At 43.3% G+C, this 27,617-nt stretch overlaps 1 protein-coding gene across 1 annotated transcript; it reads left to right on the plus strand.

Moving 5' to 3' along the window:
- LOC308299591 (uncharacterized protein) lies at positions 1-26,321 on the plus strand (the record flags this gene model as incomplete). Its single annotated transcript, XM_080743386.1, has 14 exons — positions 1-40; positions 1,822-2,019; positions 3,568-5,306; positions 6,077-6,472; positions 8,162-8,201; positions 8,616-8,761; positions 9,621-9,653; positions 10,664-10,750; positions 11,296-11,529; positions 11,786-11,965; positions 15,851-16,063; positions 19,181-19,300; positions 23,639-23,779; positions 26,250-26,321. 14 exons carry the CDS (start codon positions 1-3, stop codon positions 26,319-26,321), a joined length of 3,639 nt encoding a protein of 1,212 aa, XP_080599512.1.
- Between the last annotated feature and the right edge of the window lie 1,296 nt (positions 26,322-27,617).

Consider the following 27,617-nt stretch of genomic DNA (forward strand, 5'->3'; position numbering starts at 1 on the left):
ATGAGCCACAAGCATCAGGACGAAGGCTGTGAGGCTGCAGGTAGGGCTGTCACCATTATGACATTTTACATGACGATTAATTGTCACTCAAATAATTGCGATTAACGCAATGACAATTACATTTCTGTTTGGCTTTTAGGCTTTGACGTTGCAGATATGACACATAACCTAAATATACAAAGACATTACTGACATATTTGACAACTTTATTAGTGGAAATAGCCGATCTACAAGCTCACAACGCGTCGCATCGCGACAAAACAACATATGAACATTTTTCAACATGGAAACGATTATGACGATTATGAAAAATAATCGTGATTAGACGATTATGACTATCAAAACCTCCACCGGCTGTCAGTCAGTCTGTCTGTCTGGCGACCGAGTATTTCCCGGTGAATCTGTGCGCAACGGTGGGGGCTTGGGAGTGTGGGGGACACGAACCACTGACTATTGCTGATGATGGAGAGGTTATATAGCTTAGCTTTTATGTATTATGTTATGTAATGTAATCTTGCCGATTTCATTTCATTTCATTTATTTTTGTTTCGCACATGTAGTGTACATTACAGTTATATTATACTTATACTCAGAATTTCAATATTTTACAGTACACACCCATGAACGAAAAGGAGCAAGCAGAAGAATAAATTCTTATAAATACCTGCCCCCTATTCAAAAAAAAAATATATATATATACTAATGATCGGCATATACAGCCTGTTCATGCCTTGAGAAAGTGAGTAAGAGACTCGTCGCCAATTGCAAGATATTAAGTTAAGTTATTTGGGGCCATGATGATATCCTTTCTTCCCACAACAAGGATTTATATTGTCTGTGTTATTGTTTACAACCACAATTATTCACGTGTGGCAAGATCGCGGTTCACTAGTTTTTAGTAGGCTATAGACTCGAGGTGGGTGAAGCCTTTTCAGAAGTTAATTTAATGTTTTCCATTTAATGATTTCCTTTATCCTCATCTAATCTTGCGCTAATGCACGCAACTGTTTTTGCCATGTTTTAAGGCCGTGTATGCTTTTCAGAACTTTTCAGAAGTTAATGTTTTCCATTAAATTATTTCCTTTATCGTCATCTTCCGCTAATGCACACTGTTTTCGCCAGGTTTTAAGGTCTTATTTTAGTTGTTTCTCATAAGCTCGCAACCCTCCTTGCCCATCGGCCCCCACCTTTGCGCACAGATTCACCGGGAAATACTCGGTCGCGTCTGTCTGTCAGTCACACGTCACACGTCACACTTTTGCCCTTCTCATATCTCCGCCACCGTTGCCCCATCCATGCCAAAATTTGCACACACACTCCTTGCCTGCCAAACCACTACCTCCACCTCTCAATTCTCACATGGCCCTCTTCTAGCGCCACCATGAGGCTTATTCTTGCAAAACACATTTTTGGACACTGCTCCTACAAATTTTGCCCTAAAATCACGCAAATCGATACACTTAGACACTCATGTCTTCAACATGAAGGTTCAAGGTTCAAGATTGTACTTTATTGTTACAGCTTTTGTACAAGTACATAAGAGTAAAACTTATTTTTGTTCGGCTTCATTCAGACAATGCAGTGAACCGATTTTTTCAAACACATTTTTGAACACTGCTCCTACAGATGTTGCCCTTAAATCCCTTAAATCGGTACACAGTATGTCTACACTCATGTCATCAACATGAATCTGTCCCATATAGCGCCACCATCAGGCCGATTTTTTCAAACACATTTTTGGACACTGCTTCTACACATTTTGCCCTAAAATCATCTCCCGATTAGGGAGTCTTACTGGTGTAATAATTGTTACAGCCCTAGGTGCAGGGGAGGAGGAGCACAGCAAGGCCAACCCCAGGAACAGGCAGCAGAATGGGACTGCAGCGGGAGACGCTCCCCCCGCCGCCAGGAGGTCATGGAGACCCTGCCAGATGCTCAGCCCAGACGGAGAGCCCAACCATCACCACCAACACCACCATCAGCATCATCACGCCCCTCACCACCACCATGCCCCCTCGGGTAGGGCTGTCTCGATTGTGACACTCATATTTTAGATTGTAATTAAAGAATATAAAAGATGAGTGTTAAAATTATTTCATTTACTTCTTTCTATTGTTTTAGAGATTCTTATTTCAGTGGTTGGGGGCATGCGTACAAGTGGCTAAATATGTAATTTTACACAGAATAAGCCCATTCCCAAGATACAACGCAACCTTTCATGGTTGGGACTTATGGGGTGTCACTTATTGTGTCTAAAAAGACATACGTATTTAGCCACTTGTACGCATGCCCTCATGCGTACGCATGCCCCACATTTTAGCACGGTAAACGCGATAAAACAATAGAACGAAGCAAATGAAAACATTTTAACACTCACTTTTTCTTTTCTCTAATTACAATCTAAAATATGAATCCTTGTTGTAAAAAAACAAAGCTGTCCTTTAAATGCTGTACGAATAATTCAGATTAAAGACGGGATACCGTAATTCTTTCCCCCCTAAAACATGATCATTGGATATTATGATTATACTAAGAGGAAGATTTTTTTTCAAAAAAGTGTACAGAAAGTGTTAAAATATAGTTTTTATGTGGCCACACCCACCTGTTCATTAAGTATACCTGGTTTTCACCTTTGCACCACTCACCTGACCACAGCTGTTGTCTTATGCTAATAAGGGGAGGGGATGGTTTTGGTGTGTTACTAAAGCAGTGTATTTTGATCGGGCCTTTCAGGAAGAAACCCAAAATACACAGGGAAGACATATTTGCATATTATAACCACACCTGGGGGTCTGTTAGAGTAATTTTAACTTCATAGACACATACAAAGCAGAACAAGTACAACATTATGGCACCACTGCTTTAAAGATTTGATTGTCTTTTTGGCATTGAACATTGGAACATAGAGACGCATCTTTCTGTTTTGCCTTTTAGGCTTTGTAAATGAACGTTGCACAAGGCTATATACTTAATTTAGAACGGGTACACATTATTGTGTATCATTATTTTATGCTTTAACTATTGAAAAATAGCAGATATACAAGAGCTTGTAGATCTGCTATTTTTGAAAAATCGTGAAAATTAGAATTTTGACCCGATTCTATAAGTGTCTTTTGAATCCTTCTAAGATTTTTTTTTTGTTTCTATGTCAGCAATCTGGCTAACCATCGTCAAAGAAAAGGTCCTTTTCACTTAACTGGAGCTCAGTTAGTCTGTTCTTGAGAGACTACTATGTCAGTGGTTCTCAAACCTTTTCATGTGAAGGACCCCCAAACTGATATTTATTTGGCCACGGACCCCCCATCTCAAAATATCTAGTTCCGGGGACCACCCAGAAGCAAAATTTGAGTTACAAACATCTGCTTTAAAAATACATATATTCAAAGATTTGCACACATTCTCACAACTTTTTCAAAAATAGCAGATCTTCAAGCCGAGTGCCGCGCTGTGAGCTTGTATATCTGCTATTTTTCAATAGTTAAAGCATTCAATAATTCTAGGCCTAAATGGGTTAATAATTTAGATTCTGTGATATTTATTTATAAGCGTTTGGACTTTTGGAATCAGGTGACTATGTGATAACGGTGACAGGCCGTCCCGCAGGTCGAGGCCAGCCACGGCACCGCAGGAGACCAGGCCCGGGACCAGGTCAAACCCAGGGTCAGGCTCAAGGTCCGGGTCCGCTGCCGCCGGCTCCGGTCCCATCCAGGCAAGACCAGGGAGGAGCTCTAGAAGCCGAGGCTCGGCCCGTGCAGCATCCTCGCCCCGGGGTGACCCGCTATCGCCGCCAGGGGGATCCCAACCCCAGGGTGCGAGTTCTCAGACACAGGCCACCAGTCAGAGAGGTTGAGGTCGATCCGGCGTCGCCGCCGCCGATGACGCTGCAGTCGCTCGGTAAAGAAGACGAGAGTGTTAGTCTGGCGGAGGTGCGACAGCAGCGCGTGACGCATGACCCTGTCGTGGAACAATCGCCGGACGGGGCGTCTCCTAACCTGACACCTGTCGCAATGCTCACACCCACAGAGCACACGCCCGACGATCCGCCAGCTGCGGATCTGCAAACCCACGGCGACCGCCCGCCCTCTCCCTACGCGCAGGAAGCACAGCAGGAGAGCAGGGAGGAGGAGAAGGAGCCAGAGGAGCACGAGCAGGAGCACGAGGAGGTGGAGGAGAAGCAGGAGAAACGTTTGCAGGAGGAAGACAGAGACTCATACTCGACCACGTCTTACTCCCATTGTAGCCATGGCAACATGGAAACGGCTCCGGCGAGGACTGAAGAAGAGGTGGCAGCTGAAGGGGCGGAGCCTGAACAGGGGGAGGACGAGCCTAAAGAAGAGATCTATTTGGCGGAGGGTGACGCGGTGCAGGGAGAAGAAGCCACCGACCTCTGCTCCGACACGGAGAGCGCCGCGTCGCTCAACATGGACGGCCCTCTCCACAGCCCACCTCCCCTCTGCTCGCCCACCCCGCCGTCGTCCCCGGACCTGGGCCGGTGCGGTCAGGAGCCCGGCTCAAGGAGCCCCAGCCCCGGCCCCGACAACGACACGTTACCCGAAGACGAGGAAGAGGAAGGCAGCTCCGAATCCTGCTCACTGTCCAAGTCCTACAGCGACTCCTACCCGAAGACCTATGCAGACTTTTATACGGAGTCCCACCAAAGATCTGCCCCTGAAACCCTCAGCGAGCCGCACGCAGAAGTGGAACCCGCCGTGAAATCCCACCCCGACTCCTTCCCCGAGCCTCTAAAGACCTCCTATCCAGAGTTACACAGAGAACCTCGGAGAAGACCCTCCAGAAGGACCGAGACCAGTGAGGCGCACCAGGAGACAAACAAACAGGGGAATGTACAAAAAAGGCCTCCCGTTTCCCCAGTTGAAAGTCACCCACACCCTGTCAGACCGGGCAGAGACCGCGGTTCACACCCTACACCTACTTGGCACGGGCGCTCCGTCGGCTGTAGACTGCACCACTACGACGGCCAGTCTGATGGGGAGAGTGACGAAGTCGACAGAACCCCTGGCAACTTTGGGCCGGTCCCTGGGCAGACGCACGAAGACGCCCGAGCAAAGAGCCCTCCGTCCGGGCAGAACGGCTCCGAAGAGGCTCAGGATGAGCAGGCCAGGGAGGGTCTCTCCGGAGAGGAGTGTGTGAAGGGCTCTGATGGGGACGCCATCAGTCTGGCTATTAAAGACATTAAGGAGGCCATAGAGGAGGTGAAAACCAAGACGGTACGCTCTCCCTACACTCCTGACCAACCTATAGAGCCTGTCTGGGTGATGAGGCAGGAGGATGCACAGCATCACAGTGTGAGTATGACCTCGGAACTGTCCATTGCTGCAGCAGTTTCATAATTAAACTTAAGCATTGTGTTATACTTGTAATTGCTTTGAACATTTAAAAACAATTCTGGCAATAAAAGAAAGTAAAAGTATAAAGTAAAAAAGTTAAAAGCCAACGAAAAAGACCTAGTAAATTGAATGAACAGAACTGATTATTCAATTAATCGTTTAATCCCTAATTTCATGGTGTTTACTGTAGGTTTTGTTTTTGAGTGCTGCTGGTGGAAGGAGCTAAACTCCAACATCGGGTTTGTCCGGCCCCCAAAATATCTCTGTCTCCCAAAGATCTCCTGGCTCTGAAGCGTGGCCTAGATCTGGCCTACATCTTGGCAAAAATGTCTCAAAGAAAATGTCCGGGTCCCAAAAGTGTGTCAGATCCCAAAACATGTCCGAGCCCCATGAGATGTCCGGGCTCTGAAGCATGGCCTACATCCGGCCTACATCTGGCTATATACAGCCAGGTGTACGCCCAATGTCACATTGGCTAAGCTTTGCATGATGAATAGCATAAATAGCACTGCTCACTTCACAGTTTATATTGGTAAAAGGTAGTCATTTAGCATTTTGTCTGCATTGCTGTATTGATTATGATGCAGGGGAAATTAGACAGTACGATGACTGATTGCCCCCCCTCTCTCTCTCTCCCTCTCTCTCTCTCTCTCTCTCTCTCTCTCTCTCAGCCTGTTTCTCAGTCCCCCTCTGAGTCACCGTCTCACTGCAGCCCGGCTCCTTCCCAGGAGCCCGTCAGTCCGGTCAGGGCCGACACGTCCAGGGTCGTTCAACAGCATCACCAACAGAACCACCCCCACCCCCAAGGCCACCCGCCACAGCAGAGAGACACCGCGAGGCCCACGCGCCCGCACACACAGCCGCCGCCGCCGCACGCAAACTCGCCGCCTATCCAGCCGCAGCATCAACATCAGCAACCTCAGCAACTTCAACAGCAACAGCAGCAACGCCAGCAGCAACACGATCCACGTCAACAGCAGCATCAGCATCGCCAACAACATCAGCAACAGCAACATGAGCAACTCCAACATCAGCCGTATCAGCAGCACCCACCTCCACCACATCAGCATCAGCAGCTACAGCCACAGTCGGCACCCGTGCCACAGCAGCCCTCCGTCCAAGAGGTGAGTGCAATGAATGCAAGGACGGTCGGTGCAACAGCCTAGTCCATACATGGGCAACTGGCGGCCCAGGGGGCCACATGCGGCCCCCACCTTCACTTATTGTGGCCCGCAGGTTGATATTGGAGTACTGATATATTAGCGATTTCAGCTGTTACAATTCCAAACATGGAAAAATGACCCACTTTAATTAGGCTACTATCTATATTAGGAGCTAAATGACTATTGTATTTTTATGTTATTGTATTTTTATGTCCAATGTATTTGTATTTAAGTTCATAAAGTTAACATAAGAACATATAAATGCATTTGAAATTTAAAAACAAAAGAATAAAAAAAAAAAGTTACTTTTCAGGATTCTAATTAAAAAATAGCAAAAATAGCAGATCTACAAGCTGAAAACGTGCCGCACTGCGACACGTTTTGAGCTTGTAGATTGGCTATTTTTGCTATGTATATGCAATTATGCATTGTGGCCCTCTGGAGATAGTGTGAAAATGTAGTGGCCCTCTCCATCATCAAAGTTGCCCACCCCTGGCCTAGTCAGACCCGGGTCAAATCCGGCGAGCTCGGAACGGTCGCCACCAGGTCTTCCTCAACGTAACCTCAGTAGAACTATGCCTAAACCTAAACTTAGGCCATGTTTACCTGGGACTACAGAGAAGCACAGAGCTGGTTAGCAATATTAAAGGCCGTATTAAAATTAATATTCCGCCGTGGACTGAAGATTCACCTCTTCAGACTGCACCTAAACCCATAGCACTTACTGTAACACTCCCCTTCCCTCGATGACCATACATGAAGCTAGATAGCATTTTTTTACGTTTTAGAAAAGCTTTCTTACTGATTAGGTGTGTGGTCTATTCTAGATTGATATTCATATGCATTTGTTCGATTGCTGTTGATGTACTGACACATTATCTTGCTTATTATATTGATGTATTACCTGCTTATTGTATGTCGCTTTGGATTAAAAGTGTCTGCTAAATGCCTAAATTGTAAAGGTTGTAGGGAAGCCTTTAGGGGCCACTAGCAGGTCTTCAAAATTCTTTATCTATACTATAATTTTGCGAATGTCTGTCTGTCTGTCTCAGCGTTTCTCCTCAGTGGCTGGAGCAATTGATCTGAAATCGCATCACCATTAGCATATGAACACACCTGACATAACTGTGAAGGCCGTTTGTCACTTTCACAAATCGTATGCTGTATATTAGCATTTTTATGCTCTATCTACTATCTATTCTGCATCTAGCATGAGGCACATCTATTCTGCATCTAGCTTGAGGCAAAATGTTTAACCAGCTCTGTGTGTGTGTGTGTGTGTGTGTGTGTGTGTGTGTGTGTGTGTGTGTGTGTGTGTGTGTGTGTGTGTGTGTGTGTGTGTGTGTGTGTGTGCAGGCAGGCGGGTGTGTGTGCAGGCGGGTGGGCGGGCGGGCTGGGGGGGGGGACAGTATCTCTGTAGCCATTAAACGAAACGGGTTTCTTACATTGATGCTCCTACATCATGCAAGCACCAGTTAAAGTTACTTTCCATCCCTCATATACTGTGTGCACAGTGCACATCCCATAACCCACACACTGCACATCATTTTGGAGCTCATATCTTTGAACGGGTAAGGGCTAGTTGTATAAAGGCATGTAAAGGTGTCATTGCAACACACTCATCATCTTGTTGTATTCTTCTCTCCTCAGATTCGCAGATCTCTGCCCACATTTCCCACATATGTAGATGGTGAGTGACATCAAATGCATATATCTTCCAGTTCACTTTCATACATGTGAACTGATATTCATTATTTTCGACACATTCATATTCTACACTTTATGACGAATTCGTTCCTCCGTATATTTCATTGTGCATGGCATTCCCTATTTTGGACAAACATTTTCACACAAAAAAAGCATTAAATAGGGCATGCCATGCTGGCTTGTGGTGGTCAAAATATATATTTTTTTGCCATGGACACACAAAATGAGACAATAATATTACCAGAAACACATAAAGAGCTAGACATGAATGACCATAATATGTCTTTAACTCTAAAACGAATAAAAGACAAAAAAAAACCTAACTGAATTAGAAAAAAAAAGAAAAATTCCAAACTATTATAACCATGTCACATTTACCCATGTTTGGCTTTTGCAGTCCCCGGACCATGTGATCCCGATGACCTGATTGACGGCATCATCTTCGCCGCCAGCTATCTGGGCTCCACCCACTTGCTGTCAGAGAGAACGCCCACTAAGGTGGCCCGCATGCAACAAGCCCAGGAAGCCATGAGCCGAGTCCGGGTGAGAACAGATCCTAACTGTTGTTAATCAAAAGTAAGGGCCCTTTGATCTTGTCACAACGTTTAGCGGTTGTAATAGTTTGTAACAAGATCAAATTACTATATTGCTGATACTGTATATATCAGAGGAAAAGGACATACATTTATATAGTCTCTGTCGGTTTACAGAGTCCAAAACTGTCCAGAACTGTTACTTTTCAAAAGAGGAAAAAAAAGCAAAAGTAGCGACGAGCTCCAAACACATCGCTTCGCATTTCGTGCCGCGTTTCGATCTTGTAGATCTGCTACTTTTGATACTTTTGTGTGATGCTGTAGTATGATCAAGTAGGGAGTTGCGTTATGAAAAAACTCAAAAATATGGAGATGACATGTTTATCCCTGCCTAAATGGTTAACATCGAGGATGTTGCTGTGCAGTTGGTGATGTTTTGTACAGCGGGGCCCGCAGGTCACGGTAAGCAGGGAGAGGTGTGGTGATAACAACACATGCAGCATGTGTGTGTCTGTGTCTACAGGGCGACTTGTGTCACGCTGATGAGGGGGGAAACTTCTGATGATGTTCGCTTCGCGAGCCTCTGGCACTGCCTGTCACAGTTGTGATAGACAGTGACTCACTCACAAGCATTCACACACACACATGCGCACAGTCACGCACACACAGTCAATATGACATTTTGGATGGAGATTGTCTCCAATCCTGTTTTGTCCTCCCACCCAGAACAATTTCAAGTGTTGCATTGATTGCTCTCTCCCTCTCTCTCCCACTCTATGCCCCCCCCCCCCCCCCTCTCTCTCTCTCTCCGCTCCTCTGTCTCTCTTCCCCCTCGCTCTCTCTGGGTCGGTCTATTCCACGTCTCGCAGGCTGCTCAGAAGCAGGCGAAAAACAGGAAAAAGGTACGTTGATTTTGGATGCTTTGTCTTTGCCTGAATGTCGACGATAAAGTTCCTATTTATGCGAATGAGGTGTTTTGCATACTAAAATGTGTATTCATTGCTATGGAGTACGCACGCTGCACTGGCTGGCTTGATTCGTTACATGTTAATCGATTTCGTGCCAATCGCGAGATGACTCGCAAAATATTAAAAGGTATCCATAGTGCCAATCGCGGGATGACTCGCAAAATATACTGTATATACAGTAAAGCCGGGCTGGCTACGTACCGTTCCATTGAATGCACTGGCACTAGCCTCGTAAACCAGACTCTTCCTGCCTTCATTCAAACAGAAGATGGGAGTTTACTAGGCTACACTGGCACGGGTGAAGTCATCGATTCATCATCATCACGCGTCCACGTGCACACAATAGTCATCCCTTAACATGGAAGCGGACGGTTCTTCTCATCTTTTAAGTCCATTTTCTCCAGAAAACACTTTTGATGCCAGGATGGCTTTAGATTCTCGCTAATATAACACACGCAGAAAGAGTTCGATCCGCCATTGTTGTTTACGCTTTGGACGAAAACACTTCCGAGTGAATCTCCGTCAAGTAGGAATTTGTTTAGTTAGCGCAATCTACTTCCGGCCTTCAAAATAAGAGACTGCCGTGGACGGAGCAGGCGGCAGGCACGCTGGACAATTAACCCTTTCATGTCTGAGGCTGGAAATGGGTTAAGTAGTACTAATCACAAAACATATTCAATTCATTCTTAAATCATTTGCATACAGTTTTCTTTAATGCTATTAAAGAAAATCCTACTTAAAACGTGGTTCCTTGAAGATTAAGTATTTTCTTTTTTACTGTAGTTGATTACTTAATGTTGAACACCTGTTGAATGACTCTACCCATACTTGAGCATCCAATTTTGGGCGCAAACTTTTTGGTGAAAATAGCTGATCGTCTTAAGCTTGAAGATAGATTCGTGGAATCGCTCCCCAGGTCTTACAGTAAATGTTGTTCTGTACAGAGTCCTGACGGAGAGGTTCCCTCCTCTGCTGAAGTGGACCTCTTCATGTCCACACAGAGGATCAAAGTGCTCAACGCAGACACTCAGGTACAACAACACCGTGGAGCTTCTACAACGCATGCCTAGGGCTGTCACAATTATTACATACTTGTCTAATCGCGATTATTTGACATAATCGCGATTATTTTTCATAATCGTCATAATCGCTTCCATGTTGAAAAATTTTCATATATTTTTTCTAAAGTCAAAATATAGTGGAAATAGCAGATCTACAAGCTCACAACGCGTCGCATCGCGACGCGTTGTGAGCTTGTAGATTGGCTATTTCCACTATCGATGTTCTTTTTTTAAGTATAAAGTTGTCAAATATGTCAGTAATGTCTTTGTATATTTAGGTTATGTGTCATATCTGCCATGTGCAACTTCAAAGCCTAAACGCCAAACAGAAATGTAATTGTCAACGACAAAAACCCAATTAAATCGTTAACCGCAATTATTTGAGAGAAAATTAATCGTCATGTAAAATGTCATTATCGTGACAGCCCTACGCATGCCTTTCCTTGTGGCTTAGCCTTCTTAACACATTTACTGCCACCCCTCATCGCTCCCATGGCTTCCTGTTGGAACTACAGGAGTCCATGATGGACCTGCCTCTGAGGACCATCTCCTACATAGCGGACATCGGCAACATGGTGGTGCTGATGGCCCGGGGCAAGATGGTACGGCCCAGGAGCGACATGGTACGCTCCAGGAGCGCCCAGGACTCCCTGGACGACGGCAGCAACGCGGCGGAGGAGCACGCCACCACGGCCCAGGACGACAGACGCCAGTACAGGATGGTCTGTCACGTCTTTGAGTCCGAGGACGTGAGTATATATCGTTTGTGTTGCTGTGAGTTGCCCGTGTTCCAGTGGGTCGCCAGCAAAATGTGTTAGTTATTCGTCGCAATCCTTTTAACTTTTAACGATAATTCATACGTTGGTTATTAAAAAATAGCAGATGTACAAGCTCGTAGCGCGGCATGAAGTGACGCGCTGCGAGCTTGTACATCTGCATCTTGAGGTGAAAACGTTTTAGAACCACTGATCTACATGTCTGTCTGTCTGTCTGTGTGTCTGCCAGGCTCAGCTGATAGCTCAGTCCATAGGCCAGGCGTTCAGCGTTGCCTACCAGGAGTTCCTGCGGGCCAACGGCATCGACCCAGAGGACCTGAGCCAGAGGGAGTACAGCGACCTGCTCAACACTCAGGACATGTACAACGACGACCTCATCCACTTCTCCAAGTCAGAGAACTGCAAAGATGTGAGTACAACGTGATACCGCAACACAAAGATGTGAGTACACTACACAAGACCGTAACACTGCAGCGGGCACGTGCCCCCCCCACCCGGGCTTTTGGTGCTTGGGCACCTGCCCTTTTGCCTCAAAGTGCCCTTTGGCAGGTGTCACAGTGGCTCAGGGGTGGAGTTATTGTCTTAGAACATGGAGGGTTCCCAGTTCGATCCTGGGCTCCCCCAGAGTTAGTGTCGAAGAGTCCTTGAGCAAGACTCTGAACCCTAGATACTCCCGGTGAGCATGTTGGTGCTTTGCATGGTTTCCTCTGCTGTGTGTGAGTGGGTACCATTTACAATTCCCCAAGCTCAAAACTTGGCGCTTCGCACCATGTTTCGAGCTTGTGTATCTGCAACTTTTGATGCATTTATGCGACACTGTTGTATGATCAAGTAGGAAAGACGTTAAGATCTAAAAATAATAAGCTTACATAAACTACTTTATCATGGGAGTATACATTTGTAATCTGTGATGAGTTTGTGTCTCTGATTTGATGCCAGAGTAATGGTGTAGTGTTCTGATGACCAGGCTCTCGGTGCAGAGGTTCCATCTTCAAGTTCAATGCTGGTATAATTTGATATTTTCAAGGCTAAAATACAAAATAACAACTTAAAAGCACAAGGAGAATACTGTCGACGGCCCAAAGGTGCCTTGGCGCAGTGGTTTGGTGTGCTTGATTGGTTTCTTCTGCTACAGACAGTTCGCAGGTTCAATTCCCATTGAACCTGTATTTCATTTTAACTTTACCAACTGATGGCTAACATATACAAAAGAACACTTCAACAGTACTTTACAAATTTGCAAAGTGTGGTAGTGATGGTGTGGTGGTCTGATCAATATTGGGTGCTTCAATCAGTGTGTTTTGGTAGCTCAGTTGGAAGAAATCCTGGCTCCTTATCACAAAGTCATGGGTTCAAATCCTAGCATTGGCAACGCAGCATCTGAGCAATTGACTCTGATGGATGTTCTCATTTCTTTCTCTTTTAAATGGCCAGAGAGGTTCAATATTCAAACCCTAGTCTACCTGTAGCTTGATGATGGAATACTTTGGAATGTTCTTTGTAAAGATAAACATGAGTAACTAAAATGTCTTTGAAAATGCACTGGGCACCCAATATATGTGTCTTTGGGTGGCTTGAATGGAAAAGCTCTTGACTCATCATCGGAAGGTCATGGGATCAAATCCTGGCCCTGGCACCTTTGCATCTGAGCAATTGACACTGATGGCTTGATTTACACTTTACTACTTGTCAGAAACTCAGGGCACATCTCCATAAAGTGTTTTTCCCCCCTATTTCTATTATTCTAGCCTTGAAAAAAAAAAGTAAATATTAAATAAGAGACATGTGCCAAGAGAGCCTGAGAGGTGGTATAGTGGTCTAATGATTAGTTCTTAGGCTCAGAGGTACCATGTTCAAACCCCAGTCTTCCTGTAGTTCAATGATGCACTACTTTCTTTGGAATTTTCCATGCAAACATATACATGGGTGACTGAAAATGTCTTTATAAATGCATTGGGTGCTTACTGCTTACACATCCTGGGTTATGGTAGCTCTGTGGAAAAGCTCTTGATTTATCATCAGAAGGTCATGGGATCCAATCCCAACACTAGCAGCTCTGCATCTGAGCAATTGACACTGATGGCTTTATTTTTCCCTCCTTTAAAAGGCCTTTGTCATTGACATTGCATTGGGCGCTTAAAGTTAAATATTTAAAAAACTACAAATTATTTCAAAGTAAAAATCTCAAGCATGCATGTCCACAGCAAGGTGGAATTTTTGAATTTTGAATCAAGTTGCTCGGTTAAAATATGTAGGACCAGCGATGTGCCAAAGTTTTCAGATTTACATTTTAAAAGTTACCTGTAAATATCTCCAAAACTACAAAACATTTCAGAGTAAAACGTTCCAGCATGTGTGTCCAGACTGTCCACAGTTAGGTGAATTATAAAAAGTATGAATGGAGTTTCTAGGTGAACGTGTTTTTTGTTTTAGTCGCACAAATCTGCCATCGAGCCCCATGTTAATTTTCAGAATTTTGTAAAGACTATATATCTCTAAAACCATGAAACATTGCAAATATTCATTTTCAGGCAAACATTTCCACAGTAAGTTGAACACGATAAAGTATGAACATTGTTTCTATGTGTATGTTTGTAGCTCTAGTAGCCTGCCAAAGTTTGTACTTTTTACATTGACAATGCATTGGGTGCGTTCAATATTTCAAAAACTAAGTAAAAGTCTGAAGCATGCAATTCCAAAGTAGTGCATCATTGAACTACGGGAAGACTGGGGTTTGAACATGGCACCTCTGAGTCTAAGAACTAATCTTTTTTCTTTTTTTCTTTTTTTTTTCATTAGACCACTATACCACCTCTCAGGCTCTCTTTACAAATGTCTCTTATTGTTTTTTATTTTTTTTTCAAGGCTAGAATAATAGAAAAAATCTATCCTCGGTTCGAAGTGAAGCGGTGAACTTTTATTCTATGTGTTCTAGAGCTATGAACTCTGTGATCTATACATTCTGCAAAGAGCTGCTTTGGTGCCGTTGACCTTAGAACAGTTTTGTTGCAAGGAGTTGCATGGTGAATTGTTAAAAATGAATTGTGTGAAATTCAATAAAACACAGGAAAAAAATATATATATATATGTTAGGATTAAGTTATTGTGAGAGGACCCTCAGATCCCATTTAGGGAATCTCCTCCCTACCCCCTTGAAAAAAAATATATATAGAAATTGAAATCTTGTTGATTCTGACATTCCAATGTTGCCAACCCTGCATATGGTCTAGTGGACTGATTAGTGGTATCTTAGTTCAGAGGTACCATGTTCAAATCTCAGTCCTCCCACAGTTTTGTTTTACTTGGACCTTTTCAAGGTTCAAATACAAAATAATTACTCAAGAGCACTCAAAAGTTAGTGAGAGATGGAGTAGTGGTCTAAAGATCAAACTCTCATTGCTGATGTTCCATGTACAAATCTCAGTCCTCCTACATTGCCATTTTACTTTAACATTTTCATGGGTAAAATACTAAATAAAATAATACTCAAAAGCACCTGATGTTTTTTAGGTTGGAGATGGTGTAGTGGTCTAAAGATCAGATTTTAGGTGTGGAGGTTCTGTGTTCAAATCCCAGTCACCCTACTAATTGCTGCTCTATTACTTGGATCTTTCCGAGGTTAAAATACAAGATAATTACTTAAAAGCACCACAATACATTTACAGTGAGAGATGGCCTAATGGTCTAACGCTTAGACTCTCAGTTAAGAGGTTCCATGTTCAAATACCGCTCTATTACTTGGATCTTTTCAAGGTTAAAATACAAGATAAGTACTCAAAAGCACCAGCTCATAATTGCAGTGGGAGATGGCCTCATGGTCTAATGCTTGGACTCTCAGTTAAGAGGTTCCATGTTCAAAACCCACTCTACCTACAGTCCATCTCTGGAGTACATAGACCTTTTTATGGCTAAAATTGTCTCAATTTTCTCAACTTCTTCCAGTGCTCTCAAGGCATGTAGGTCAGAATTATTTTCTGTAAAATTTCTGTTGGACAGATTTCAGATATAACCCCCCACCTTTAGCTCTCAGGAAACAGGGGGAGGGACACCCCTCCACGATGGTCCTCCGTGTACCTTGGGCATGGGACTTGAACCTGTCTGAAACCTGCCTGATCAAAAATAGCAGATCTACAAGCTCACAGCGCGGCACTCGGTGCCGCGCTGTGAGCTTGTATATCTGCTATTTTTCAATAGCTATGGTATAAAATAATTCCAGACCCCTCCACCTTGGGCCCTGGTAACTCAGTCCCACTTCTCCCCCTTGTGACGCCCCTGGTTCCACCGCTGTCTGCAGGTTTACATAGAGAAGCAGAAAGGGGAGATGCTGGGCTTGGTGATCGTGGAGTCGGGCTGGGGCTCCATCCTGCCCACCGTCATCATCGCCAGCATGATGCACGCCGGGCCGGCAGAGAAGTCCGGACGGCTGAACATCGGAGACCAGATCATGACCGTCAACGGGACCAGTCTGGTCGGCCTGCCCCTCGGCACCTGTCAGAGCATCATCAAGGTACACGACGAGACTTGCTGAGTCTCCTACCAAGTCTCCGACTGGAGACATTAGCATCCTTCCACCGGTTATCAAATGATTGGCTTAGGAATGCGATAAAAAGACAAAAATACTCTAGGCTTTCTTCTAGGCTTCATGGGGGGTGTAATGGACCAATCCCCAATCACATACACACCCATTGTAACAGTTACAATGGGTGTGTATGTGATTGGGGATTGGTCCATTGATAGAAAATAAGTAATTCTTTGGGTGAACTACTCCTTTAAGCGTAATCTATTGTAATGTTTGGGCCAGTGGTGGAAAAAGTACTCAAATGTTTTACTTATACTGCAATGTAGAAATACTCTGTTACAAGTATGAAAGTATTGGCATCAAAATGTACTCGAAAGTACCAAAAGTAAAAGTACAAAATGTTTGAAAATAGCAGATCTACAAGCTCACAACGCATCGCATCGCAGCGCATCGTGAGCTTGTAGATCGGCTATTTTCAATTCATGGTATAAAATAGGGCTAAAGTGTTTTTGTACGTTTTATAATAGTAAGTAACTAAAGTTTTAAAATAAATGTAGTGGAATAGAAAGTACCGGTACAATATTTGGATCAGAGATAGTGGAGTAGAAGTAAAAGTATTGGAAATTGGAAATACTCAAGTGAAGTACAAATACCTGAAAGTTGTACTCAAGTACAGTACTTGAGTAAATCTACTTAGTTACTTTACATCACTGGTTTGGGCTGGAACACAGCAAGACAAGTGGCTCATGTGCACCTCTGGATAGGACACACATGGGTACTCCCTGCTGTCACATTCAGTCAAAGCTTGGATCTGTGCAGCAAAACATGTGCATGTATAAGACAGGCAGAGGAAGTCCACACTCTTTGTTTCATTGTTTTATTACAGCTGTTGGCCGGTGCAGCAACAATCATCCACTGATGTTACAGACATTGATTTGTCTCCGCCGGCCTTCCTGTTATTGACCTGTTCTGTTATGTCTTCCTTTATTCCCCTTCCCTTTCGTGATTCTCAACCTGTGGGTCAGGACCCCCAGGGGGGTCCCCAAATTATTTTGGGGGGTCCCAGATGATTGGCTTAATGTGCAACATTGTTTTCTCTCTCAATAGTAAACAAAACAACATAAAGTTTAAGTGTATACTGTATAGAGGGTATCTGCACGTTTCTAAAGTGACAATTTATTAACTTTTTAATATCTCTAAAATGACAAATTAAACATTGGCCAAATTGTAAAATTTTAGAGGCAGAAATTGGGAAAATAGCTGATCTACATGCTCACAACGCCTCGCGTTGCGAGGCGTTGTGAGCATGTAGATCTGCTATTTTCGTGGGGCGTGACCATAAACTTGATTCTGGTTCTATTAAGCGATTTGATGATTGTTTTCGTAAGAATTATCAAATCCACCATTCAAAACATTTGATATGCATCTTCGAGTTTGAAACCACCTATCACATCATAATACTATTTACAGTATATAACCAGTAAGACTCCCTAATCGGGAGATAAGCGACCGTTGGTCGCTTATCTCCACAAATAGGCCAAAAAATTTGTTTTACCAATTATCAAGACATACGTGCAGTTGACAGTTTGCCATGGTTACTCATTGAAGTTGAATCTCCATATATGGAGATAACCTACGCATCACATTAAGTCTGACCTCACCAGCCCATATTTGGGCATGAGCAACTTATGTCTCCATATATGGAGATATGATGACATCACACAGTCCTCAGCCGATGATGTGGCGTGATGTCATACAATACACAAACGAGCCCTACAGTATAAAGGGGCAATTTTTGCCAGGAAAGAAGCATTTCTTCGACTCAGACCTTATCGCCAGGGTTGGCTTATAGCAGCTGTCGGTAGGACCATATATGGATTCTGTTAGTGTGGATCTCCTAACAGGGCATCATCTGGGATACAATCCCTTTTATGCCCATATATGGAGATCCCTAACAGAATCCCTTTCATGCCCATATATGGAGATCCCTAACAGAATCCCTTTTATGCCCATATATGGAGATCCCTAACAGCATCCCTTTTATGCCCATTTATGGAGATCACTAACAGCTAACAGAATCCCTTTTATGCCCATATATGGAGATCCCTAACAGAATCCCTTTTATGCCCATATATGGAGATCCCTTACAGAATCCCTTTTATGCCCATATATGGAGATCCCTAACAGAATCCCTTTTATGCCCATATATGGAGATCCCTAACAGAATCCCTTTTATGCCCATATATGGAGATCCCTAACAGAATCCCTTTTATGCCCATATATGGAGATCCCTAACAGAATCCCTTGTATGCCCATATATGGAGATCCCTAACAGAATCCCTTTTATGCCCATATATGGAGATCCCTAACAGAATCCCTTTTATGCCCATATATTATGGAGAAATCCCTGCTCTGAGTATCTGACATCAGTGTGATGTCACCTGTTTATGCCCATATATGGAGATCCCTGCTCTGCGTATCTGGTTACTATGGTAAACAGTTGGTTGCTAGGGTAAAAAAACATGGTTGCTATGGTAAACAGTTGGTTGCTAGGGTAAACAGTTGGTTGCTAGGGTAAAACCATGGTTGCTAAGGTGGTTGCTAACGTACACTAACAAACCAGCAACAACAGACTGTTGCCACAGCAACGTACACAAAGGTTTGTGTACACATGTGGTGTGATGTCATACTGATGCGGAGATATGAGCAGGGCAAAGGTGTGACGTGTGACGTGTGACCGACCGACCGACCGACCGACCGACGGACGGACGGCCGGTGGAGGTTTTCATAGTAAACTGCTCCCTGACGGTCGCAACAACGGTCACACAGGCTAGAATTGGTTCATTTAGTGTATTCTATTCTTCATATTCCACAAAATCCTTGTGTGTCGTTTTAAGTCCAAGAATATATACTGTATATCGTTGTCGCTGTCGGGCAGAAACCTTGTATTTCCCATATTTCAACTTGTGTTTTTCACTATTTGACAAAATATATAAAATATTTTCAATTTAAAAAGCATTTAAAATGAAGAAGTATTTTGGACATTCAAGTTTTTCCAGCCGAAAGTGATGATATTCACGTGTAGTTGTGTGTGGCTCCCCTCAGGGTCTGAAGTCCCAGGCCAGGATCAAGCTGAACATCGTGCGCTGTCCTCCTGTCACCATGGTGCTGATCCGCAGACCCGACCTCAGATACCAGCTGGGCTTCAGCGTACAGAACGGCATTGTGAGTATCGCTGCCATACTGTAGAACAGGGGTTCCCAAACTTTTTTGTCTCAGGGCACCCCATAAATATTTGTTTTAATCCGAGGCACCCCTACATTATCATTTTCACTCCCAGCACCTTATATTTATAGCATATCGTCGTTGTCGGGTGGAAACCTTGTATGTCCAAAACCGTTCATTTTGTATTTATCATCTATAAAATGTACTAAACTAGTGAAAACAGCAGATCTACAAGCACACAACGCCTCGCGATGCGAGGCATTGTGTGCTTGTAGATCTGCTGTTTTCACTAGTTTTGTGCGACAGTCTTGTATGATGAAGCAGGGCTTTGCTTTACCAAAAGACGTACACATTTGAAACTTGGAGATACAAGGTTTCTGCCCGACAGTGACGATATTTGAGTGATTATGATGCGAGGAAAACATTGAGATAATAGCCATTTTGGTTAGAACTGACTGAAAATAACTTTGTACTTCAAGTTTAAAATGATACTCAATATATTTTCAAGTGTCCAAATAAATTCCAAATATTATGAAATGATCTCGCGGCACTTGGACTGCCGTCGCGGCACCCTAGGGTGCCCCATCACCCACTTTGAAAACCCCTGCTGTAGAACGCTACTGAATGTAACAATGTCAAATAATAATTTTGTTGGAATATAATACCTTGCATAGCCAGACTATATCACTGCGAGGGAAATGTATTTTTTTGCACCGGCGGATTCGCCTGATTCCAGGCTAACACTGAGAGAGACACACACAGAAAAAGACAACTTGCCTACAGCAAATCGCACGCACTACAGTACTACATTATAAACTAGAAAAATATTGTTCCTTCGAAACAATTGTGGGCTCGCTTCTAGCCAGAAAACAATGGCTATAAAAGTACAAAATGTCAAGATCGCAGGCAGTGCTCTCTTTGACGTTACTGACGTCAAAGATTGGTCAATTTTTTCCAAAAATGTTATGCAAAAGTTGACCCGCTGGTGGCGCTATAACAGGCCAATGATAGAAGGGTGGTATCTGTTCCTTGACCTATTGGGAATGTGCTTGCAAGATTTCACGCACATCCCAGGCTGTGTTCATGATTTGAGGTGTTTTTGGCTTTGGCCACTTTATCGCTGCTTGCAGCTATATTTATTATTATTATTTTATTATTTTATTGTATGCACTTCATAGGCATGTTAGATAAAGGTCCTTAGATTGCGTGTAGAATGTTTCATGCAAATTGCTAAAAAGAAATCCTAGAATAAAAACGGTTTTAAGCGTTTCACAAACTGCTCAAAATGATATAGCGCCCCCCTTACTGCCTCTGGGGTATGATTGGTTTTAGTGATATTTGGAATAACACTCTACATCTTTGCCAAATGCCATGAACATGCTACTTTGTATGTATGATTTAGAGGCAGAAGAATAATTTGCATAAAAATGCAATATTCTTTGAATTATTTAAAAAAGCATGTTTCAATTTTAAAGAAATCCGATCTGACAGATCTTTAGATATCGGTCCAAAGTTCACGTAAAAAAAAAATTGTGCACGTGACGCGAGAATTTCAGAATAAAAGTGGGTTTACGCGTTTTACAAACTGCTCAAATTGGCGGAAAATCTAAGGGCGGAGCTTACTTAACAACGACAAAAATGTCTTCCGCTCGAGTCAAAGCATGCGTGTAACAAGTTGCATGTCTTCAAACGAAACGAGTCAAGACTTATGCCCGTTTGAAGTTTGAATTTTCAAACGCTTTGTATAGCGCCCCCCTTTGGCCAATTGGAATAAGATTGGTTTCAGTGATATTTGGACTAACCCTCTACATGTTTGCCAAATGCCATGAAAGTAACACTTTGCATGTTTGATTTAGAGGCAGAATAATAATTTGCATAAAACCGCAATATGAATTGAATTATTAAAAATTAATGGTTTAACGTACAAACTTCTCACCACATAGACTGTATAGGTATTGGTCCAAAGTTCATGTGAAAAAAGTTTTGTGCACTTGACGCGAAAATCCCAGGAGGAGATAGATTTTTACTGTTTTTCATATAATTCCGAATTGTGGGAGACCTAAAGGTCAGAGGTCAAAAGTTAGAGGGTAAAAGTTGTTCGGCATGAGGAGACGCATAAGTGTATACAGGTTTCATGGCTCTACCTAAAACACAGCATGAGCTATACCTGTTCAAAGATCGCACTTTCGAAGGCTTCCTGCAGCGCCACCATTTGGCCGATTGCTATAATAAATAATAGCACACTTCGCCACTGTAAGCTGAACACATTGATGTTTTTATTTTCATTTTCTCACTAAGTATGTAGGAGTAGAAAGGAACCGAAGTTTTTGATACTTGCACTAGTATATAAACTAGAATTGACAGAGTCAATTTTGACAAGTGTGCCTGCAGCTCGCTAAATGCGCGACCTTGTGTAGCGGTTTGGACTGTGAGACCATCCGCCGAGTCGTCCGCGTTTCGTTGTGAGAGGGTCGTTCCCCGTGAAAAACGCGTTCTGGCACGAAACGGTTACGTTTTGCGCGTTTGTGACGCCCCCTAGGGGTCGAAGTGGAAATGCTTTTGGGGATCTGTTAAGTATGCCACCCGCGACCTGTGGTTAAAATTCAGTGTTGACTCGACCTTTTGTTTGTGATTTATGGCTGTTTTTTGCCAAACGGGCCCCTCCCGCTAAATTTGGTAGCCCGTTACGAACGAACGATATGGACAATCGAAATATCCCTTGACTATGTTCATCGCATGGGGTCATAGATCGTGTGTACCGCTTTTTGTGTGATTTGAAGAAAATATGTAGGAAAAGGAGCAAAAAGTGTGTTTTGGTGAAAAATCGAAATGGTGTAAAATCTTCCCATGTGCAAATTGGCGTGTCCTATATGGAGAGATGCGTCGTGACCCAAGGAATCCAGGGAAAAAAGAATTTTAATTCTCCGACCTATGGTTCAAGAGTTACGAGGCAAGTGGTCCGTTATAGCGCCACCATGTGGCCAATTGGAAATGCTTTTGGGGATCGTTGAGTATGCCACCCCCGATCTGTGGTTGAAATTCAGTGTTGACTGGACCTTTTGTTTGTGATTTATGGCTATTGTTTGCAAAACGGGCCCCTCCCGCTAACTTTGGAAGCGCGTTACGAACGAATGTAATGGACTATCGCAATATCCCTTGAGTATGTTCATTGCATGGGTTCATAGATCATGTGTACCGTTTTTTGTGCAATTTGAAGAAAATATGTCGGAAAAGGAACAAAAAGTGTGTTTTGGAGAAAATTCAAGATGGCGGAAAATCTATCCAGGCGCAAATGGGCGTGGCCTATATCGGGAGATGCGTCTTGACCCAAGGAATCCAGGGAAAAAAGAATTTTCATTTTCCGACCTACGGTTCAACAGTTACAGGCCAAAACGTAAAGTGGGCTGTTATAGCGCCACCATGAGGCCAAATGACACTATTATTTTTTATTTAATCCTTGAAATCATTATGAACCTCCTCTCCAAGTGTTGAAACTGTAGGCCCTATGGTTTGCGAGAGAAAATTAATTGAATGTGAGTTTTTGCCATTCCCATTATAAGTCAATGGGGAGAAATTAATGCACTAATAAATTAATATCAATTAAACTATAGAACCTTTCTCTTAGCAACTTAATAGCACACCATTCCCGAGTAAGCCGGTCGATTTGACATATGGCGCGAGTGTGTGTTGCAAAAACTGTGGGAGGAGTAGCGTGCCAAACTTTGGGGAATCGTATGGACAGACATAAATAAATAAATAAATATGAGCGAGAACAATAAGTGTCCCATGCTATGCATAGGCACACTTAATAAAGAAATAATGACAATATCTAAAGTGTGCTCGCCTTATAGGCGAGCCCACAATTATAGGTCTAGGTGTAACTTTTATCTATAACAGATAGCGATGTGCAGATTGATCGGTGAGTGATCGCGATCGGCCGATAATGCCTCTATCGGCTTTGATCGGTATCAGCTTTGCCTCTATCGGCTTTGCCGATCTACAAGCTAGATCAGCTATTTTCACAATATTCATCTGTGGGACTTAATGGAACCTCAGCTTCAACTCCTACAAGTTGAATTGGATACTAAAGGACCTCAGCCTGCAATCTCCTAATGTTTATACTTAATATACAATGTCAATGTTTTGTAAGAAGAATCATTAAATATATAAATACTGCTACAGTAACACAATAAATAGAAGCGTGTGATCGGGAATAACGGTATCGGCAGATACTGATTCCAGTTGATCGGTATCGGCCCCAAAAATCACAATCAGAGCATCCCTAATAACAGACGTTGTTTATTACAGCAAGTAAGCCCTGTGTGTTTGTTTCCACAGATCTGTAGTTTAATGAGAGGAGGCATAGCAGAGAGAGGAGGGGTCCGCGTGGGTCACCGCATCATAGAGATCAACAGCCAGAGTGTGGTGGCCACGCCCCACGAGAAGATCGTCCACATACTGTCCAACGCTGTGGGAGAGGTAGGACCACTGCCTCTTATCTCCATACTTTTTGTAAATAAAAGCCCTGCTCCAGGGGTCTTCAACGTTTTCAGGCCAAGGACCCCTTCTTTGAGAGACACAATCATCAGTGTATTTTGGATTCATGTTAATGTGTGTTTTAAGATTATTAACCACTTGAGCCGTCAACCCTTAATAAACTTGACCTTCACTCTGTACTTAGTCTGCTCTTTTTCCCCTCTACACCAAAGTTCTTTGCCGAAAATAGCAGACCTACAAGCTCACAACGCCTCGCAGCGCGAGGCGTTGTGAGCTTGTAGATCTGCTATTTTTGGCTAAAGTTCTCAGAATATGGACACTAGGGCATACCTGCCAACCCTCCTGTTTTAGGAAGAAGTCTCCTGTTATTTGACCATGTCTCCTGTTCCAGAATGTACCCCAAAACAGGAGATTTTCACCCTTTTTCATAGTAGTAGCCTTAGTAGTTTTTTTCTTTTACCATTTCTCATTTCACACTTTTTGTGTGATAAGTAGGCTAATGTGTCAAAGACCCACTGATATGCAGCCACGTCCATTATACTGTAGTTCCTTGGCTATTTGATATGGGGGGGGGGGGGGGGGTATTTGATTGTTCTTTTTGTTGAAAGGTGTGAGATCTAGCTCTCTCTCTAAAATCAAGGTGAAACACCTGAAAAAAAGTGAGTCCCATCAAGTCGAAACACCCGGAGGAAAAAAACAAATCTCATGCAAATGAGGTCCAAGTCAGCCTAGAATCTCTCGATTACAGACAGAAGTGGCCTTCTAGAGGTCTGACTTGGACCTCATTTGCATGAGTTTTTTTTTCCTCCGGGTGTTTCGCCTTGATGGGACTCACTTTTCTCTGGGTGTTTCGCCTTGATGGGACTCACTTTTCTCCGGGTGTTTCGCCTTGATGGGACTCACTTTTCTCCGGGTGTTTCGCCTTGATGGGGCTCACTTTTCTCCGGGTGTTTCGTCTTGATGGGACTCACTTTTTTGGGGATATTTTGGTATTTTGGGACTCACTTTTCTCCGGGTGTTTCGCCTTGATGGGACTCACTTTTTTCCTGGTGTTCCGCCTTGATTTTGGGACTCACTTTTTGGGGAGTTTTGGGTATTTTGGGACTCACTTTGGGACTCACTTGTTTCGCCTTGATTTTGGGACTCACTTTTTGGGGGATTTTGGGGGATTTTGGGACTCACTTTTCTCCGGGTGTTTCACCTTGATGGGACTCACTTTTCTCCGGGTGTTTCGTCTTGATGGGACTCACTTTTTTCCAAGTGTTTCGCCTTGATTTTGGGACTCACTTTTCTCCGGGTGTTTTACTTGATGGGACTCACTTTTTTCCAAGTGTTTCGCCTTGATTTTGTGACTCACTTTTGTCCTTGTGTTTCGCCTTTATGGGACTCACCTTTTTCCAGGTGTTTCACCTTGATTTTGGGACTCACTTTTCTCCGGGTGTTTCGTCTTGATGGGACTCACCTTTTTCCAGGTGTTTCACCTTGATTTTGGGACTCACTTTTCTCCGGGTGTTTCACTTGATGGGACTCACTTTTTTCCAAGTGTTTCGCCTTGATTTTGTGACTCACTTTTCTCTGTGTGTTTCGCCTTTATGGGACTCACTTTTTTCCAGTTTTTTCGCCTTGATTTTGGGACATACTTTTTTGGGTCGGTGGGGGGGGGGTGCACAGAACTCCACAATGAGGGTCTGGGGTTCCCCCCAAAACTTCTTAACAGAAATATAATATTTCCCTGTGTTCTGTTACATTTGTTTACATGTTTGATACTTTTATCAGGCTTGCTTTAGTGTGGGTACAATTTCAGGCTTAAAATGCCAAATGGTGTACAGATTTGATGCAAAGTAAGACATCTTGACTTCTCATCTGGTTTTGAAGTTATTCTGCTGGAAATCAGATCAAGTAAGATCTTCAGTGGGGCTTGAACCCACAGCCTCTTTATCATTAGCTCAGTATCCTAATTCATTAAGCTACTTGCTGCTTGAAACATAATTGTCTTTTTTCTTATTAGACGAACAACAAACAAATTGTGGGAATTTCTCCTGGAGGTGTCAAACTCCCAAAATTCACCACAACACTGGAAACATCTACTATGTAAATTTTTTTCTGGGGGAGGACCCCCAGACCGCCGCCATGGTAACAGCTGCATGCTGAAGCGGTGCCCAAATTTGGAGATGACTGACATCACAGATACGTCTGGGTTCTCCAACATTACTGATACAATCAATCCCTCATATAATGTGCACACCCCATAACCCAAACTCTGCACATAATTCGGAGCACATTATGTTCGAACGAGCAAGGACTAGTATTTTAATACATTTTGAATAAAAATGTGAATTTGAAAACTGGATTTAGAAGGCGTTTTTCGAATCAGCAAGGGAAACTACTTCAAGGAGTCGGTAGTCTGTTGCAGAGCATGAATCATGGTCATTGTGTTTACCTTCCTCTCCAGATCCACATGAAGACCATGCCTGCAGCCATGTACCGTCTGCTGACAGCACAAGAGCATCCTGTGTACATCTGACCGCACACACACACACACACACACACACACACACACACACACACACACACACACACACACACACACACACACACACACACACACACACACAGTAATCACTAAACACATCCCTGTTCACTTACCCATGAGATGGCACAAATGGTTCCATTTGTCTCTCTCTCTTAAGCGGTTCTCTCTTGAATCCTGCTTAATTTGATCCATTACAAATTTGATTTGACGAACAGAAACGACCCGTTTTCTGTATCTTGTTTGATACGACATGTGTTCCAAGTTGATCTCATCAGCACTGACTTGCCTTAATCTGTACAACATATCATCATGTCAACTTGTACGGTAGAGCAGTGGTTCTCAACCTTTTCAGGCCGTGACGCCCCCCTCCCAAAACGATCCTATTTTAACTGGGGACCCCCCCACCCTGAGAAGCACTTGGAATGTACTGTAGTTGAGGAATTCAATTTAGTTTATAAATATTATGAATAGCAGAACTACAAGGCGTTGTGAGCTTGTAGATCGGCTATTTTCACGTTTGCCTCTTTCTCACATTATTTGACGATTTGGCCAATGTTTTATCAGTTTTTATTGTGTAGTTTGTTGATTACTTTTGATGCTGTGTATATTTTTTATTTTATTTTTCCTTTTTTTTTTGTATTAAAAAACTTAAATTGTCACTTCACTGTCATCTAGGGACCTCCCCCAAATCATGTGGGGGACCCCCCTGGAGGTCCCGGCCCACAGGTTGAGAACCAGTGCGGTATAGCTACAGTGTGATGCAGGTCATTTCACCAGGCGGAGTGATCATGTTTTATCATGTATAACCAAAGACAACAGTGAGTTATATATTGTGCATATTTAGGTAAATAATGATTTATTTTGTTTCTTCGTTTCATTTAAATAGTTATATTGATTGAATGTAATTGAACAAAAATGGACCTACAAATTGCCTCTTTTGGGGTGTCTGTCTACTGTCTACACGTGTACATAGATTTCCACCTCTCAAGTGAACTCTGATGACGGCACATTGTTGTGCACAAGTAAACATGCCAAACAAACGCTTTCGTGGTTTATTATATTTTTCACGTGAACATAGATTACTACATCAACTGCTTATCCGGAGTCGGGTCGCAGGGGCAACGGTTCCAGCAGAGCTCCAGACTTGCCTCTCCTGAGCAACATGTACGTTTTGCATTAGCTGAGGTGTGTTAGGCGTCCCAGCAATAGACCGTTTGTCAGCCTTCTGATTGGTCCCTGAGACTCCCTGACTGGCCAACCAGAAAAAAACATTCACTTTTTGCTATC

The sequence above is a fragment of the Nannobrachium achirus genome, assembly GCF_963921795.1.
Source record: "Nannobrachium achirus genome assembly, chromosome: 15".
In the NCBI taxonomy this organism is placed as follows: Eukaryota; Metazoa; Chordata; class Actinopteri; order Myctophiformes; family Myctophidae; genus Nannobrachium; species Nannobrachium achirus.